Raw genomic sequence first — 19,641 nt, forward strand, 5'->3', positions numbered from 1 at the left:
TGCAGCTCGACTTGACCTGACGATCCAAATTGATCAAACCCAAACACAAACTATAATAATAATAATAAACATAATAATAATCATTGATCTTTCATAAATTACAGGAAATGTATCAGATATCTAGATGAATCAAAACAAGTATTAACTCCCACAAAACAAACTGTACCACGGCGGATCTATTGATAAACTATAATCAATGATAAACATGTTAATAGAGGACTTTAAACTGTCCCGAACTTTGCTCATGAAGTACCCAATCAAGCAAGATAAACATGGGCATGTTAATAGAGGACTTTAATTAACTAAAGAAGCTACATAATTTTTCGTTTCTTAGTAATCTTCTCTGAATCATCGGCGTATTGAGCTGCTATTCTTGCTCGTAGTTCTCCCAAAGTTTCGTCTTCATTTGCTCTTTCTGTAACCTGAAAGTTGAAAGAAGATGTCACAACACAGATAATCCGAAGAGAGCTTATGTTAAAAAACATGTGTACTTCAATAACCAAAAATGTATAACTAAGGCATAAACAACATATGAATAATGACCACAATTCATACCATCGGCCGCCCATAAAAATGGATCCTGGATAGCGCTTTCAATACTTCCCGGGCCTCTTGCTTAGTGGAATACTCCACAAAACCAAACCCTCTGTGTTCTGCTCCCCCATAATTCTTCGGAAGCCTCAAACTTTTTACCTGTATCATATTTATCAAGCCAAGTGTGGGTCTAAATTATACCAACTTTTGTGTGTTCAGGAAATACAATGAGATTATAGATTATTGTAACAATCACTAATTTGAAGTGTTAGTATTAACAATTTAACATAGATAAGAGCCGAGTTGAAATTGAACTATATATAAGAGTAACCCTTATCTACCTTCGTCATATATAGAACACAGACATATAAGAGTAACCTTTGTCTACCTTCGTCATATTAAGAACATACTCCCTCCGTCTCAAAATTAAGTGCCCATTTTTATTATAATATAATAGGAAATGAGCATAATCACTAATATTTCTCTGGTGGACAAAGCATGGCACTTACCTGACCAAAAGGACTGAACAATTGCCTTAACTCCTTCTTTGTTGCTTCAAACGGCAAGTTTCTAACTATTAATTTCGTGGAACTTTGACCCTTCTCAACTTTCTCAAGAGCTTTCGTATCTTTCTTGGGCTGAGAAAGTTGCAACTTCAACATATGTCCATCCAATATAGTCCCCTACATGATGCAGTATAACAGAATTCGGCTACAAAATTAAACCCATTTTAATAGATATGAACTTGATGCAAAATACTATTCCGTAATACCTACCTGTAATTCCCTAAGAACATTATTTGCCGTCTTTGAAGAATCAAACTCCACAAACCCGTAACCACTTGAGACATACTTCCCACCTTCTAAGTGCTTCACAACCTAAAAACATCAACCAGAAGCCTAAACAGACAGAACAAAACTAACATATATAATATCAAATGTGGAATAGCCCAAAATACTTACCCTGGCACTCAAAACCTTTCCTTCATTCGCGTTTTCCCTGAAATACTTCCCCAGCTTTTCATCGGTTGTGCCAAAATGAAGGTTCTTCACATACAGAGTTCGTAACTGAAATCCACCGATCAATCATTTATTAAACTTAGAAAAGTGTCTTCATGAGCACGACATAATAAATATATAGTGCATCCAACCTCAGCTCCGTCAGAATCAATTTCAACTTGGTTCATCTCCTCAGGTTGCTGCTGCTTTAGTAAAACTTCCTTAGCTTCTCGATTCTTCACGGAAACATCATTGTTTGAGTCATCACTAGGCATCAGATCTTGACAGAGGATATTGCTGGGAGCCCATTCCAAGTACAATATAGAATCCCTGAGGGAAAGGTGTTATAGAATATTAGTGACACTGTTGTAGAATGTGACCACAGAATGGCACAATGAGGTTTATGATAATAAACAATGATTTGGAACGGAGGGAATATATCAATCTAAATCTCATGCACAAGACAACTATACTTGAACCCAAAATGTCAATGGACAATGTATCATATACTTGATAGGAAATAACGTCCAAAAATGTCACTTTCCACCCACAAAAGAAAGAGAAAATATTGAATAGGGCTTGGAAGTGAAGCAAACACAGAAGGTATCTCAGTTCCAAAAAAGAAATATGCATGCATTCCTTACAAGATTCAAGATCAACAAGTGAGGCTTTGTCAACACCACTTGCCAAAATTTCAAGAAAATGGAGCTATTAAGGTGAACCCAGTCTTAGGGTATCTCAATTCTCAAAGGCACAGATTAGCTAGTTATATGGATCCAGGCCACCTGACCTGGATATTCTAAGGTCAGGTGGCTCCAGCAATGATATGAAAAGTATGTCAGCAGGCTATCCTATGTAATCACAAGGCAGAAATAGCTCAATCAAGAGGCAGAAATAACTGCAAGCTCAGAAATTCAACATGGTGAAATAAGGCATATATATTCGAGATGAAATAAAGTATAATATATTATTTATAGTGAGATTGTAGGAACTGGGTCCTTATATTGATATGATTTTGAGAGAAAATTAATAGCTATTCAAGGGAAAGCAAGAATGCTACTCCGTAGTAATTTGTAACTTTATTAAAGTCCCCAGTATTGAGCACATATGTAAGTTAGGTTGACAGCTAAATTCAGGGGAACCACAAATTCCTAGGAAGTAAAAGTTTGAAGAGTTGTTTAGTTGATATGAGCATAGGAAGTAAGTGGATGTTCTAAATCCCACAAAAAGGGGGAAAATTTCGAGAAGCATTATGATTGAATCTGACAGTTCATTGTTTTGTCCCCTTCTAAATAAGTTCCTCTAATACTAGAACATACAAACATCTCAAGTTGATCTACTGCCATCAAAATCTCACAGCACGAGTACCAGCATTAGACTTGGAAATGGCCTCTTAGAATGTGCATTTCACGCCATGATCTAGAGTCCGGTAATAATGGTGCATGAGATGGAATAAGGAATTTTGATTTGAAGAGTAAATAGTTTAACCTCTATCCCACATAGTGTCTCATACAGTGTCCAAATAATTCACATCTTGTTATCTCACCACTTTCATTATTTATTTGAGGTGATTAATATCAGATCGATGAGATGGCAAAATTAGAAACGAAATAACCTACCAATTTCCTGTTTCAGAGATAGATAGGCACATGAAGCATGAAAAAAAGAACAAACAAGCACTTGCCTGTAACGCTTGTAACGGAGGCAATTGAAAGCAGCACGAGCTTCAGCTGGTTCAACAAAGATAACCTAGTAAAACACATTAAGGAAGCAATGAGGACCTATATATTGCTCTCAGCCATAGCAAGTAAAGTCAACTATCATAATTTTAACCAAAAACAAAATCAACAAGAAAAACATAGCGAGATTAGAAAAGGTGAAGTGATATTGTATAGTGAGGATACAGAAGTAACAAAACGAGATACTAACAAGAACAGCAAATCAACTATCTGAGATAAATCATCAAACCAGAAGTTGAACATATTGGTATTATGCACCTTACAGAAGCACCAATAAACTACAATTAGCATAAGATTGTCGTACCAACGCCAATGTTCTTGTTGGAGGAAAAATTACATTGTCTAGACTCCCAAATCTGCCAAACATTTCAGAGAGTTCATCTTTGCTTGAACTGAAAGGCAAATTCTTGACTAGTAGGACATGGTTGCTTCTATTAGCACCTTCGGATTTCCTAGCAGCAAATTCCTCCAAGGAAACTACATTTACTCCAGCTTTTGTTAGAGCTTTCTTAGTTTCTGCAATAATACTAGTTTCTCCAAGAGCAATGCGTACAGCAACATCATCAGCTTCACGATCTAGCAAGTCACTCTTACTGACCCCGTATTTCCAAGCCAAATTCTCAACAATCTGCAAAAAAATCGGAGCAACTGATGTATAAAAGCTAGATTATTGGAGAAGGCATAGACATAACAGACAGTAAAGCACAGAGAAGTCATGCAAAGAGCTAACTGAGAAAAGGAGATGGATGCTCATTTTCTAAAAGCATCCAGCAAAATTCATAATCTAAAGCCATTGTTGAACTGACACTCTAATTAGCAAAAATAGTTCAGTTTAAAAGTTCCTCACAATTCTGATGGACAGAGACACAGAGTTCCAAACCAAAAGTGCTCTTTCCAGGATGCCAAATAATTAAATGCTTGTAAAAGCAAGAAGCAAGATTCTCAAAGAACCATATACTACCTCCATTTCGTATTATTTGCAACAAAGGAATAATTTATGTATCACAAATAATACCACTTGGTTGCAAACAATATGAAACTGAGGTAGTATTAGTAGAAAAGAAGTTTTCTACAAGGCATTTGCTCGTGTTTCCAAGTCACTGATATAAAGTTAGTTCTTACTCTTCATGCCATAAGCAGAACACAGAGTTGAGAATGCACATACACTACAAAAGTAAAATGTGTAGAACCAGATGATAAGTCCCAATGATTGCTCAAATACCAAAAGTAAAATGTGTAGAACCAGATAATAAGTCCCAATGATTGCTCAAATACAATAGTTACTGGTAGCAATAATGAATGTTCAGAGAAGACAACAATTTAGTTTCTGGAAAAAATCTGAGAGGAAAGGGTTCAACCACTATTTTAATTGAAAGCTCCAAGATAGACTCATGCAGATAATACCGACATCAAGATGGCAGGCCATAGATGACATTTATTAGACGTGCCTCCTGTGATATACAATTGCTTTAGTATGCTAAGCTAACATAATTGTATAATTTGGTTCTGATATAGGACACCTATCTAGACATATTTACTTTTCTTCTAAAGAAGTAGATCATACAAATAAGCCTATGTAGTCATGAAAAGAGGGGAAAATAGAAGGAAAACCTCTAAGTGTTTCTTATTAAAAAAGTAAACTTGAATATATGACCTTAAGAGCAGATATGAATGAAAGTAAGTACAAGAAGCAAGCATAAATGGAAAAGTGGATCTAAAGGCAAACAATTATCCTAAAATCACAGCACCATTAAAACCATCATCATATCAATCAAATTGTCCCTCCACCCTCAGTAACGGAAGCCACCCACCAGACCACCACTAATATAAGCAGCCACAACACCCCCATAATCATTTATAGGATGGTGAAGAGAAGACAAGAGGCCAGGAGGGATATTGGCATGGTAAAATGTGTCAAAGATAAGAACCAGTGCAGCAGTGCTATTAAAGAAGATGACATGGGACAGGTGGAGGTTGTGGAGGCGGCATTAGTGGTGGGATGGCGGTCATGGTCGTTGGAGGATGGGAAGGGTGAGGAGAAGGGAATAGGGAAAAAATTAAGATGGGAGGGGATGGTGAATTAGTGAAATGGAACCAATTTTTTTTTAGGTCTTTAAAATTTCCAGATACACATAGCAAGGAGCAACATATCAACATCCCTTAGACAATTAGCAATGACTAAAATTCTTTAGCTTAAATCATAATGATAATTATATATAATATGATTAGAATATAGAGCATACAGTATCAGCACGCATAAACAAAGTATTCCATGCTCGAGTATCACCACTTGCTTCCAAGGCCTTCCTCTTTTCCTCCTTATGCTGTTTATATGTTTTGCCTTTTCCCTCAGGTACATGGTTTCTGGTATGATGTTGAATCAAGAATCAAACCCACATTTATAAATTTAGCATAAAATAAATTAACAGCAGACCTTAAAGAAGCTTACTCTAAATTATTTAAACCACGTGCATTTTCTGCTGGAACTACATGAAGAACTCTCCCTTGGAAAATATGATCACCAAGTACCCTGAATCGAGGGGGACAACACCATGACAAGTACATTATTATATATATATATATATATATATATATATATATATATATGTATTTTACATAACTATAAACATAAGGGAGGATCAAATCTCTACTTCTCACACACACTGGATTTGAGAAAAAACTATACTACATCATTGATGGTTATCACTTGAAACTGCAAGTCAAGAAGCACAGCTTTTATATCTCCACCAATAAAAATCAGAGTTATTACCCTTAACCAAGATTTGCAAGACCAAACATCCAACTATAACTGAACAGCATAATTCACATCAGATGAGCCTTAGAATTATACCTTGCAGCTTCTTCTGGTGAGTTATAATGAACATAGCCAAAACCTCTGGGTTGTTTAGTCTCTTTATCAATGACTAAATGGACATCTTTGACCTTTCCAAATTTATTAAAGAACTCTTCCACTTCATCTTCCCTATCAAATATGTAATGCACATCAAACCAAAAGGATTAGGATGACAATATTTACAAAACAATCAAAACCCACAAGTCCACAACAAGTCAAGAAGACTAACGTTGCAGCATAGGGAAGATTCCAAACATAAATACGAGAGGTTTGAAGCATTTTGTCTGCATCTTCTAAATGAAAACTTTGGTTACCAAAGTTTATCGATCCATCGTGAAGACCACCTTTTAGCATACATTCTTGTTTCTTTAAATCAAAGTTTCCATGAATATCCTGCTGCTCCTGAATTATTCCTCGAACAGGACAATCATTACCCTGACTTAAATTAATACCATTTTCATCAGTATCACTTTCTGAATCAGACCAGTCTTTTCTAATTCTGCTTTTAAAGTAATCCATATCTGTAACAGATGAATCACAAGCCATTTTTTGAGATTTTGTTGGGTTTTCATGATGCATCCCACCCTCCTTTTGAGCACTTTTATCTATTTCTATGGACTTATTCCAAACTTGTTGATTTAACTGAGCAGGCTTCTCTCTCGCGGTGCAAGCTTGTTTACACATAGGAGATTCTAGATCATTGGCCCAAAATTTTCTTTTAGAACATGGCCTCATAACTTGGAGAAATTCTTGAAGCTTAGGATCATAACTTTCATTAATATTGTTGTTGGTCTTCCTTTCTATTTTAGCATCAATGCCAGAAACCAATATATTTTTTTCAACAGAATACTCTTTCTCCTTTGAGTACCAACTCCAAGGGCGAGGAATATTTGGATCTGCAGATTTCCAACCAACCTGACAACAAACCATGAAAGATTCTTCATCGTGTGCTGAACATCAAGTCAAAGCGTTGCAATAAAAAAGGAACGGCAGAAGTATGTATGTACAGGTGAAGAGTCTTTGTAGTGACAACACTATTTTTTCAACCAGGTGAAAAGTTTTAGTAGTGGCAGCAGTAATTTTTCCATCAAAGCATTAGATTTAGAAGTAAATTATGTTATATTGGTCAATGCAGAAATTACAGGTCAATTTCATCAAAACTAAACTCCCAGTAGTCTACTAGAAGACTTTGGTGCCTAAACTCCATCTAATGTTTTGATTGTGCCATACTGTGCTTCTGCATTGTCCTCTTCTACTTAAATAATCAAAATTTTCAAGTTGTTCAAATGCCATGAACAGATAGGCAATATTATTACTTTTATTATACCTAATTCTTCTCAAAGTCTACATCTTTGCTTGCACCCACAACTGGAAACCCAACATTATAACTTCTATCTTACCCCTTGTTATTTTAATATTCACCAAACAAATCCACATTATAACCAATCGAACCAAATCCATATTATAGTCATAGCAGTTTATCTATGCTCTATTTAGATCCAAAGGGTACATTTGGTTGAGAATTTTCACTTGAACAAATTTCCCTTTTTTTTTTCAAAATTATGATGGAACTATTAGAGTTTTGCTTGTTTAATTAAAAAACAAATTAAAAAAAAAAAAAATCTTCACAGTTTCACTTGTTACATATTCCTCCCATAAACTCCAAAAGGGCAACTGCTTAGCTTATATGGTACATCCACAAAATAACTATCAATAATCATCACTTTTATCTCTTCCTCCATCTATATAAAGTAATTTGCTCCAATCTAACTATATATTACACGCACAATGCAGTGACTCCAAATAGTACATAAACAAGTATAGTGGTCAACAACAGAATAGTAATTGAGGATTAATTATTGTTTGAAGCAGGAAAGCAAACCTCACAAACAATTCTGCAGCAATCTATATAGGATTTGTTGAAATATTTGATAGCCTCTTCTGCTTGTTGCTCAGTCCTGTACCCAAGGAAGCCCATACGCCTACTCGTCCCGTCTCTAACAAATTATTAAAAAAAAAAATAACGGTTATGATATATGCAACCCTAAGTGTAGTATTGCATATAAGAAGTATAAGCATTCTCTAAATTAGTACTTAAGATTTAGGAATTTGTGTCCAAATCAAGCATCGATTAGTGTTATTAATATTTAGTTCATGCTTAAGAAATATACTACTTCTATATCATATTATTTGCAACTATTCATGTCAAATCGTTGCAAATACCGAGTAACGGACGAAGTAATTTAAATTCAAGACGCAAGAAAAATACTTGGTACGGAGAAGCATGGCATCAGTGAGCTCCCCTATTTGGGAAAAGTGAGCTTTGAAACGATTCAAAGTAAGGTATTTTGGCAAATTCTTCACACAAACTCGAGATTTCTCTGTAATTTCACTGCCACCATTGGAATTCGCTTTGGAAGACCTAAATTTAGCAGCAACAGCAATACATCACATTACATTACATCAACAAATTACGATAAATTACCTAAATTAACAATCAAATTCACGGTTTAAAACAGCAATCTTACCTTGAAAGCTGCTTCTGCTTCATTAGAGGAGAGAAAGCTCCGATCAAACGCGTCAATTGAGAAAGACTCAAGAGAACACTGCAATGATATTTAGATATTATGGAGAAAATTTTCAAAAGATAATATTTGTACAGCCCATGCAAGATTATTAGATTAATGTTTCCAAAAAAAACCCCACAATTTAATCAACCCAAATTATAGTATTCACCCAAATTTCAAGGGTTTAAACTAGAAAACAAACAAAATTGACAAATAAAAAAAAAAGATAAAAATAAGAAGTGATTTATAGGGTTAAACTAAAAAAACAGAGCTACTCTCTATATACAGTTAGAATGGATAGCGCGCGAAACAGAACGTACAAGGATGAAGGCGCTTTTGGAGCAGAGAGAAGGCCAAGGGATGGTGTTCGCCCGGCTAGGAGGTACGCCGGAAGTGGAGGGGTGCCGGTTTCCGGCGACTAGAGGCGCGGCAGCAGCAGCGTGAAGCAGCACGTTGAAGCGCTTCCCGTGCTTCTCACGCAAGAGGAAGAAAAAAGAGAAGAAAATTAATAAAGGAAAATTAAATTAAATTAATTAAATCAAATTAAGGCTAAATTGACTTTTCATGAATTTGAATTTTGCTACCAGTTTTAAAATTTATTAAATTTTACTACCACCAAAAATCACTTTTTTAAAATTTTGCTACCACCAAAAAATTATTCCATTAAGTGGGGACCCTTATATAATTAAATAATGTTTTAATTTATTAAAAAAAAAAAGACAAAAGAAAAAACTTAAAAAAAAAAATAAAAAAAAAACTTGTCAGCCCCCCTCCCCTTTCCCCAACCCAGCCACCCTAAACCCAACCCCCCCTAACCCGTCGGCCACCCAAACCCCCCTTCCCTGCCGGCGGCCGGTTCCCAGAGGTGCGCCCGGCGCCGGCGAACACCACCCCCCCTCCCTTACCCCCACCCACACAGCCTAGCCCCCTCCCTTTCCCCATTCTCGTTGCCCCACCATCACTGTAAAACCCTAAAAAAACCCTTCTCCCGTTCCCCCATGCCGGAAAAAGCCTCGTCTCCCTACCCCACCCTAAATTCTGACGAGTGGGGTAGGGGGACGAGACTTTTTCCGGCATGGGGGAACGGGAGAGGGGGGTTTTTTGGGTTTTAGGCGAACACTTCTATTGGCCTAGAATGATCAAGGATGTTACTCATGTTGTTTAGAGATGTGCTTCTTGTCAAAAGGCTAAGGGACACTTCACTAAGGGTCTCTACACTCCATTGCTGCCGGTTCCCGATTCTCCATGGGAAAGTGTTAGTATAGATTTCATTGTGGGGTTTCCACGAATGCAAAGGGGAAGGGATAGCATAATGGTAGTTGTGGATAGATTTTCTAAAATGGCACACTTTGTAGCTTGTAATAAAACTGATGATACAGTGAAAGTGGCCGAACTGTAGTTCAAGGAAATTGTCAAACTCCATGGCATTCCTCGAAGTATAGTATCTGATAGGGACTCCAAATTCCTTAGTCATTTTTGGAGGACCCTATGGAAACTTGTGGGTACCAAGTTGTTATTTAGTACCTCTCATCATCCCCAAACTGATGGGCAAACGGAGGTAACTAATAGGACTTTGGGTACTTTGTTACGTGGTCTTGTAAGCAAAACGCAGAAAGATTGGGACATCAAACTAGCCCATGCGGAGTTTGCTTACAATAGGGCTCATTCATAAACTACTTCTCGTTCTCCATTTGAAGTAGTTTATGGAGTGAATTCGTTTGTGCCAATTGATCTTGTTCCTATGGTTAAGAGTGACATTGTGGAGAAAGATGCTAAAAAGAGAGTGGAAACCTTTCAAAAAACCTGTGAGCAAGTGAAGAAAATAATTGAGGAGATGAATAAAAAAATACCAAGAGAGAACCAATAAGAAACGCAAACAGCCTATTTTTCATCCCGGGGACTTGGTTTGGTTACATTTGAGGAAGGAAAGGTTCCCTAAGCTTCGCAAAAACAAGCTTATGCCTCGTTCTGATGGTCCTTTTAGAGTTCTTGAGAGGGTGAATGATAGTGCTTACAAAATTGAGCTTCCTGATGAGTTGATGGGTGTTAGTGCTACTTTCAATGTAGGGAATCTATCGCCATACTTGGATGATTCAAGTTTGAGGGAAAACTCTTCTAAAGAAAGGGGGAATGATCCAAAGTCAACTTCTTTGGCTCATGAACCAGTTGCTTTAGTCTTGGAAACTCTTGGGTTATATCCATTTTCAAAGAAGACCGAAATTCTATGTTGCATTTCATGGGTGGATTGAAGATTGGAAGCAATTGGCATACATCACACTTAGGCCCATTTTCACTACTATTTTGGGTGTGTGAATCATGGTCCATTTACTTATTATTATTAGCTTAAGTTTTGTAACTTATTTTGCTGAAATAATGCCAAGAGTTAAGCTCTTTGGTCAGTTGTAATAGGAAGAGTTTAGCTCTTCATAATTAGGCTTAATTATAGCATTTAAAGTTAGCTTGAATCAAGGAAAAACCGTTGGCTTTTGGTTCATGAACCTGGACGGTTTCTCCTTGTCTTTTGGTGTTCTAATTTGCTGCTCCTTTCCACTATAAAAGAGAGAGCAAACCAGAAATAAAGGCAGAGTTGAAATATTAAACAAAACCTTGTGTTTTTTTTTATTTGAGTGTGTCTCAATCAAAGAGTCTACTTTCAATGTAGGGGATCTATCGCCATACTTTTAGTGATGTTTGCAAGTTGGCTATTCGTTACAAAACTCAATTGAAAGAAGAGAAACCCAAAACTTCTTCTTTCAAAAGTCCTATGAAATTTACTCCTACTTACTCAAAGGGGAGTACATTTCAAGACAAAACAGGTGGTCCCTTTTCACATAAGTCTTCCTCTTCTAATTCTAAGTTTTACAAAGGAAAGGAAAAGACCGTAATTTCACCTGGTGAACTTGCTACTAGGAGAAAGTGTTTCAAGTGTCATGGTAGAGGTCATGTAGCATCCGAGTGCCCTAGCAAAAATGTGTTGACTACCGCACAATATGCAATGTTTGATGAAGAAGAAAACCTCTACAACTTTGTTACACAAGGGGAAAACGAAGAGCTTGATGATGACTATGATGAAGAGATTCCTCCAAAAAATGAGTTTAACATGATGGTTGTTAGAAAGGTATTGTTTAGTGAGCCTCAAGTTGATGAGAGGCAAAGAAACAACTTGTTTCATACTAGATGCAAGATTGGAGAGAAGACTTGCAATGTGATTGTTGATGGAGGAGCACAAACGGATGTTGTCTCGTCCGAAGTCGTGAGTAAGTTGAAGCTTACCACTAGAGATCATGAGGAGCCTTACAAGCTCAATTGGTTGAATGATGGCAATGGTATTAGGGTAAAGAAGCAAGCTTTGGTTTCTTACTCTATTGGAAACTTTGAAGATGAGAGATGGTGCGACGTTATTCCTATGGATGCATGTCACTTGCTACTTGGAAGGCCATGGCAATTCGATCATGATTTGGAGCATAGAGGCAAATCTAATGTATATCTTGTAACCACTAGAGATGGTAGAAAAGTGAAATTGCTTCCCCTACCCCCTAAAGTTGCTAGGAAAGACAAAGAAAAGAGCAACTATCTTGTATCTTGTAATGAGTTCGAGAAAATAGTGGAACAAAATGGTGGGGGTATGATTTGGTTGTGAAAACCAAAGATGAGGAAGTGAATTCTTGCAATGACTCATAACTTTTGAAAGAGTTTTTGGAAGAATTCAAAGATGTGTTCCCCAATGACTTGCCCAAGGGACTCCCTCCAATAAGGGGCATTGAGCATGCCATTGACTTGATTCCAGGAGCACCTTTGCCCAACAAGGCTTCCTATAGGTGTAGTCCGGAGGAGATTAAGGAACTTGAAATAAAAGTGAATGAATTGATAGAGAGAGGCTATGTGAGAGAGAGCCTTAGTCCTTGCGTCGTTTCCACTCTCTTAGTACCAAAGAAAGATGGTACTTGGAGAATGTGTGTTGATAGTCGTTCCATTAACAATATAACCATCAAATATCGTTTTCCTATGCCTCGCTTGCAAGATATGTTTGATGAGTTGAGTGGTGCCTTAGTCTTTTCAAAAATTGACTTAAGGAGTGGTTACGATCAAATGAGAATTCGAGAGGGAGATGAGTGGAAAACGACTTTCAAAACAAAGCAAGGGTTGTATGAGTGGTTGGTGATGCCATTTGGGCTTTGCAATGCCCCAAGCTCCTTCATGAGGTTGATGAATGAAGTTCTCCGTCCATTCCTTAATGATTTTATTGTCGTTTATTTAGATGACATTCTTGTGTATAGTAAAAGCAATGAAGATCATGTAATTCATTTAAGGAGGTTGTTTGAAAAATTGAGAGAGGTGAAGTTGTATGGTAAGCTTGAGAAATGTGTATTCATGACTCCTAGTGTTGTATTCTTAGGATACATTGTAACAGGAGAGGGGGTACATGTAGATCCTGAAAAGGTGAAGGCGATTCAAACTTGGTTGGCTCCAACCAATGTTCACGAAGTAAAAAGTTTTCATGGGCTAGCCTTATTCTATAGTTAGACGAAACAAGAGAACAAGAACACTCAAGATAGTTAGATTAAAACTCAAGAACACACTCAAAGTTTTGGGTTCTTAGGCTAGAAACTCAAGACACACTCAAAGTTTCCCCTAATCTTATAACTCAAGAATACACTCAAAGTTATAAGGAGACTCTTTGATTGAGGCACACTCAAATAAAAAATAAAAAAAACACAAGGTTTTGTTTAATATTTCAACTCTGCCTTTATTTCTAGTTTGCTCTCCCTTTTATAGTGGAAAGGAGCAACAAATTAGAACACCAAAAGACAAGGAGAAACCGTCCAGGTTCATGAACCAAAAGCCAACGGTTTTTCCTTGATTCAAGCTAACTTTAAATGCTATAATTAAACCTAATTATGAAGAGCTAAACTCTTCCTATTACAACTGACCAAAGAGCTTAACTCTTGGCATTATTTCAGCAAAATAAGTTACAAAACTTAAGCTAATAATAATAAGTAAATGGACCATGATTCACACGCCCAAAATAGTAGTGAAAATGGGCCTAAGTGTGATGTATGCCAATTGCTTCCAATCTTCAATCCACCCATGAAATGCAACATAGAATTTCGGTCCTCTTTGAAAATGGATAAAACCCAAGAGTTTCCAAGACTAAAGCAACTGGTTCATGAGCCAAAGAAGTTGACTTTGGATCATTCCCCCTTTCTTTAGAAGAGTTTTCCCTCAAACTTGAATCATTCAAGTATGGCGATAGATCCCCTACATTGAAAGTAGCACTAACACCCATCAACTCATCAGGAAGCTCAATTTTGTAAGCACTATCATTCACCCTCTCAAGAACTCTAAAAGGACCATCATAACGAGGCATAAGCTTGTTTTTGCGAAGCTTAGGGAACCTTTCCTTCCTCAAATGTAACCAAACCAAGTCCCCGGGATGAAAAATAGGTTGTTTGCGTTTCTTATTGGCTCTCTCTTGGTATTTTTTATTCATCTCCTCAATTCTTTTCTTCACTTGCTCACAGGTTTTTTGAAAGGTTTCCACCCTCTTTTTAGCATCTTTCTCCACAATGTTACTCTTAACCATAGGAACAAGATCAATTGGCACAAACGGATTCACTCCATAAACTACTTCAAGTGGAGAACGAGAAGTAGTTTATGAATGAGCCCTATTGTAAGCAAACTCCGCATGGGCTAGTTTGACGTCCTAATCTTTCTGCGTTTTGCTTACAAGACCACGTAACAAAGTACCCAAAGTCCTATTAGTTACCTTCATTTGCCCATCAGTTTGGGGATGATGAGAGGTACTAAATAACAACTTGGTACCCACAAGTTTCCATAGGGTCCTCCAAAAATGACTAAGGAATTTGGAGTCCTTATCAGATACTATACTTTGAGGAATGCCATGGAGTTTGACAATTTCCTGAAGTATAGTTCGGCCACTTTCACTGCATCATCAGTTTTATTACAAGCTACAAAGTGTGCCATTTTAGAAAATCTATCCACAACTACCATTATGCTATCCCTTCCCCTTTGCGTTCGTGGCAACCCCACAATGAAATCCATACTAACACTTTCCCATGGAGAATCGGGAACCGGCAATGGAGTGAAGAGACCCTTAGTGAAGTGTCCCTTAGCCTTTTGACAAGAAGCACATCTCTGAACAACATGAGTAACATCCTTGATCATTCTAGGCCAATAGAAGTGTTCGCCTAAAATATCAAGGGTCTTTTGTATCCCAAAATGTCCGGCTAATCCCCCATTATGAACTTCTCTTACCAACAACTCCCTTACTCCATTTTTCGGAACACACAACTTGTTACCCTTAAAGAGGTAACCATCTTGCCACACAAACTCCTTAGTCGTAGTTTCGATCTCACTAGAAAAGTCAGGAACATCTATGTAACACTCCTTAATTTGTTCAAAACCCAAGATTTTAGCATCAACCATGGAAAGCAAATAGTTTCGACGAGACAATGCATCGACAACGACATTACTCTTACCATCTTTGTATTTAGAGCTGAAAGTAAATGATTGGAGAAACTCTACCCATTTAGCATGCCTTTTGTTGAGTTTTTGTTGCCCATGTATGAACTCTAGAGCCTCGTGATCAGAATGAAGAACAAATTCTCATGCCTCGTGATCAAAACCTTGTACCACTTGACTCGGTAGGGTCTTCTTTTCTTTTATAGACCCACTTACAACCTATAGTAGTCTTCCCTACAGGCAATAGGACCACCTCCCATGTCTTGTTCTTATGAAGAGATTTCATCTCTTCTTTCATGACAACCAACCAATTCTCACTATCCTTATCCCTGATAGCTTGTTTGAAGGTGACAGGTTCATCATCCTCCACCGAGAGTGCATACTCTTCCAAATTTAACTGCCCATAATGCCTTAGAGGTTTGTCTGACCCAAACTTCTGAACTAGTTTATAATTTCTCTTTGGCTTTGTTGATGCCAAAAACTCATGCTGTTGTTGTTGTAAAACATGTGCATTTTCCTGCTGAATCTCTTCATGATCAAGTTCATCCTCTTCCTCATATCGAGTTGCACTAGGATGCTCCACCTGAACATGACTAGAGTCTATTGGTTGCTCTTTAGACTCTATCTCCACCACTTGAGTATTTGAAGTTTCTCCAACATCACCAGTACTTGGCGTCATAGCTTTGGATAAAGCTATCATAGATCGTTCATCAAAGGTTACATCCCTGCTGATTACAAATTTAGAATCTTCTACACTCCAAAGGCGATAGCCTTGAACTCCTTTTGGATACCCTAAAAAGATTGCTTTTTTAGCTCTGTCATCAAGTTTATTATCTTTGATGTGATAATAAGCCGTGAATCCAAAAACTCTAAGTTTCCCGTAATCTTCATGTTCCCCTGACCACACTTTATAAGGTGTGTCTCCATCTAGAGAAAAGTGTGGGGATCGATTCACTATGTAACAAGCAGTAGCAACCGACTCTGCCCACCATTCTCTGCCTAACCCAGAATTAGAGCGCATACACCTTGCCTTCTCAAGTAGTGTACGATTCAGTCTTTCAGCGACTCCATTCTGTTGTGGTGTGTCTCGCACTGTCCAATGTCTTACAATGCCCTGTTGATCACAAAACTCCTTGAAAGCACCATCTGTGTACTCTGTGCCATTATCAAATCGCAGAGTTTTCAGCATCCTCCCTGTTCTGTTTTCAACCATTACTCTCCACCGCTTGAAAGTGTCGAATACCTCATTCTTATGCTTGAGAAAGTAAATCCAAGCATACCTTGAATAATCATCGACAAACGTAACAAAATACATGGAACCACCCTTGGAAGTTACTTTAGCCGGACCCCATACATCTGTATGCACATATTCTAACAACCCTTTGCTTTTATGCTTGCTTGTGCAAAACTTCACCCTATGCGCCTTTCCGTACACACAATGTTCACAAAATTCCATTTGTGGTTTCTTCATGTTCTTCAGCAAACCTTGTCCACTAAGCAATGATAAACCTTTTTCCGACATATGCCCTAGCCGCATGTGCCAAATTCTCGTGCATTCTGTGTGGTCTTTACTTCCACTGATTCCAATTGCTAAATCATCTGTAACAGTATTTCCCAAAAGCGGATAAAGATTACTGCTACGAACTGCCTTCATCACAACCAAGGAACCACGAACAACTTTCATAAACCCGCTCTCCGCAACTATTTTGCAACCATTTTTCTCTAACAAACCTATAGAGATTAGGTTTTTCCGCAAATCTGGAATATGTCTCACATCCTTCAAGGTTCTCATAACTCCATCATGCTTCTTGATTCTAATTGTACCTAGCCCCACAGTTTTACAAGCATGATCATTGCCCATTAAAACTGTGCCCCCATTTGTGCTTTCATAAGTAGTAAACCACTTCCTATTTGGGCACATATGGTGAGAGGCTCCTGAGTCAAGCATCCACTTACCGGAGATCTCATGAGATTCTTCAGTTACAGAGTAACAATCTTCCTCGCCATTTGAGACATAAATTGCTTCTTGTTTTTCTTTTGGGTTGTTATTTTACTGATTCTTGAATAATAACCTCTTATTTGGGAAATTTTCTTTAAAGTGTCCAGTTTCACCACATTTAAAGCATGTCTTTTCCGTGTGAGGTCTAGATTTTGTCCTAGATTTTCCACACTTACCTTTTCCTCTTTCATTTGTCCTTCCTCTAGTTGCAAACAATCCTTGTGCTTGATCCTTGTAATCTTCCACTTGAAGATGACATTACACTTGTAGCAACCTTACGTAGATCATCCGCTAAAAGTGATGCCCTCGTCTCATCCATGGTTAGAGTATCACCCACCAGCATCAATGTTTGTACTAGGTTCTCGTAGGACTTTGGTAATGAAAGTAATAAAATTAATGCCTGGTCCTCATCATTAATCTTCACATCTATGTCCTTTAATTTTGATATGATCCTATCAAACTTATTGACATAATCCCGGATTGAGGTGTCTTCCTCCATCTTGCACGTATACAATTTGGATTTTAAATAGATCCTGTTAGTTAGAGTCTTCATCATGAAATTACTCTCTAACTTTGCCCAAACGCCTGCTGTTGTTGCTTCTTCATTTACCAAGAAAGCAACATCCCTCTCAAGGCATAATATTATAGCAGCCCGCGCCTCAAGATCTAATTCTTCCCAATCCTCATCCTTCATATCAGCCGGCATTTTCTCTTTCCCTAATAATGCCGTATGCAATTTTGTGATATAAGAAAATTTTTCATTTGCATCCTCCAATAGGAAAAATCATTTTTTCCATTAAATTTTTCAATTTCATATTTGCCTACTTTGACATTTCCACTAATAAAAGCCATTTTACACTAAATTGAATTTTACCACTCAAAATTTAGACGTTGGCTCTGGTACCAATTAGAATCAAGATGCATGATGGAGTTATGAGAACCTTGAAGGATGTGAGACATATTCCAGATTTGCGGAAAAACCTAATCTCTATAGGTTTGTTAGAGAAAAATGGTTGCAAAATAGTTGCGGAGAACGGGTTTATGAAAGTTGTTCGTGGTTCCTTGGTTGTGATGAAGGCAGTTCGTAACAGTAATCTTTATCCGCTTTTGGGAAATACTGTTACAGATGATTTAGCAATTGGAATCAGTGGAAGTAAAAGATCACACAGAATGCACGAGAATTTGGCACATGCGGCTAGGGCATATGTCGGAAAAAGGTTTATCATTGCTTAGTGGACAAGGTTTGCTGAAGAACATGAAGAAACCACAAATGGAATTTTGTGAACATTGTGTGTACGGAAAGGCGCATAGGGTGAAGTTTTGCACAAGCAAGCATAAAAGCAAAGGGTTGTTAGAATATGTGCATACAGATGTATGGGGTCCGGCTAAAGTAACTTCCAAGGGTGGTTCCATGTATTTTGTTACGTTTGTCGATGATTATTCAAGGTATGCTTGGATTTACTTTCTCAAGCATAAGAATGAGGTATTCGACACTTTCAAGCGGTGGAGAGTAATGGTTGAAAACAGAACAGGGAGGATACTGAAAACTCTGCGATTTGATAATGGCACAGAGTACACAGATGGTGCTTTCAAGGAGTTTTGTGATCAACAGGGCATTGTAAGACATTGGACAGTGCGAGACACACCACAACAGAATGGAGTCGCTGAAAGACTGAATCGTACACTACTTGAGAAGGCAAGGTGTATGCGCTCTAATTCTGGGTTAGGCAGAGAATGGTGGGCAGAGTCGGTTGCTACTGCTTGTTACATAGTGAATCGATCCCCACACTTTTCTCTAGATGGAGACACACCTTATAAAGTGTGGTCAGGGGAACATGAAGATTACGGGAAACTTAGAGTTTTTGGATTCACGGCTTATTATCACGTCAAAGATAATAAACTTGATGACAGAGCTAAAAAAGTAATCTTTTTAGGGTATCCAAAAGGAGTTCAAGGCTATCGTCTTTGGAGTGTAGAAGATTCTAAATTTGTAATCAGCAGGGATGTGACCTTTGATGAACGATCTATGATAGCTTTATCCAAAGCTATGACGCCAAGTACTGGTGATGCTGGAGAAACTTCAAATACTCAAGTGGTGGAGATAGAGTCTAAAGAGCAACCAATAGACTCTAGTCATGTTCAGGTGGAGCATCCTAGTGCAACTCGATATGAGGAAGAGGATGAACTTGATCATGAAGAGATTCAGCAGGAAAATGCACATGTTTTACAACAACAACAGCATGAGTTTTTGGCATCAACAAAGCCAAAGAGAAATTATAAACTAGTTCAGAAGTTTGGGTCAGACAAACCTCTAAGGCATTATGGGCAGTTAAATTTGGTAGAGTATGCACTCTCGGTGGAGGATGATGAACCTGTCACCTTCAAACAAGCTATCAGGGATAAGGATAGTGAGAATTGGTTGGTTGTCATGAAATAAGAGATGAAATCTCTTCATAAGAAGAAGACA

The 19,641-nt window shown here is 37.8% G+C and overlaps 1 protein-coding gene and 1 pseudogene across 1 annotated transcript; one reads left to right on the forward strand and one right to left on the reverse strand.

The window, feature by feature from the left end:
• LOC110729345 overlaps positions 1 to 19,641 on the forward strand; it is a 112,498-nt pseudogene that overhangs the window by 68,597 nt on the left and 24,260 nt on the right.
• Positions 54 to 9,180, reverse strand: LOC110729317 (multiple RNA-binding domain-containing protein 1-like). The gene is made up of 16 exons (XM_021909048.1): positions 9,013 to 9,180; positions 8,654 to 8,731; positions 8,395 to 8,547; positions 8,008 to 8,122; positions 6,355 to 7,040; positions 6,123 to 6,254; positions 5,721 to 5,801; positions 5,515 to 5,635; positions 3,576 to 3,899; positions 3,217 to 3,281; positions 1,685 to 1,862; positions 1,497 to 1,601; positions 1,311 to 1,412; positions 1,044 to 1,217; positions 556 to 693; positions 54 to 422 (listed from the first exon to the last, which is right to left on the reverse strand). The coding sequence occupies exons 2-16, from the start codon at positions 8,674 to 8,676 to the stop codon at positions 312 to 314; spliced, it is 2,508 nt and encodes an 835-aa protein (XP_021764740.1). The 5' UTR covers positions 8,677 to 8,731; positions 9,013 to 9,180; the 3' UTR covers positions 54 to 311.

This window comes from Chenopodium quinoa, unplaced genomic scaffold, assembly GCF_001683475.1.
Source record: "Chenopodium quinoa cultivar QQ74 unplaced genomic scaffold, ASM168347v1, whole genome shotgun sequence".
Classification (NCBI taxonomy): Eukaryota; Viridiplantae; Streptophyta; class Magnoliopsida; order Caryophyllales; family Amaranthaceae; genus Chenopodium; species Chenopodium quinoa.

Coding starts and splice junctions, on each gene's coding strand:
- LOC110729317 (XM_021909048.1), bottom strand. CDS start 8,676: ATGAAGCAGAAGCAGCTTTCAAG. Junction 5,802..6,122: donor TCACCAGAAGAAGCTGCAAG/GTATAATTCTAA, acceptor CCCTCGATTCAG/GGTACTTGGTGATCATATTT. Junction 3,282..3,575: donor CAACAAGAACATTGGCGTTG/GTACGACAATCT, acceptor GTGTTTTACTAG/GTTATCTTTGTTGAACCAGC.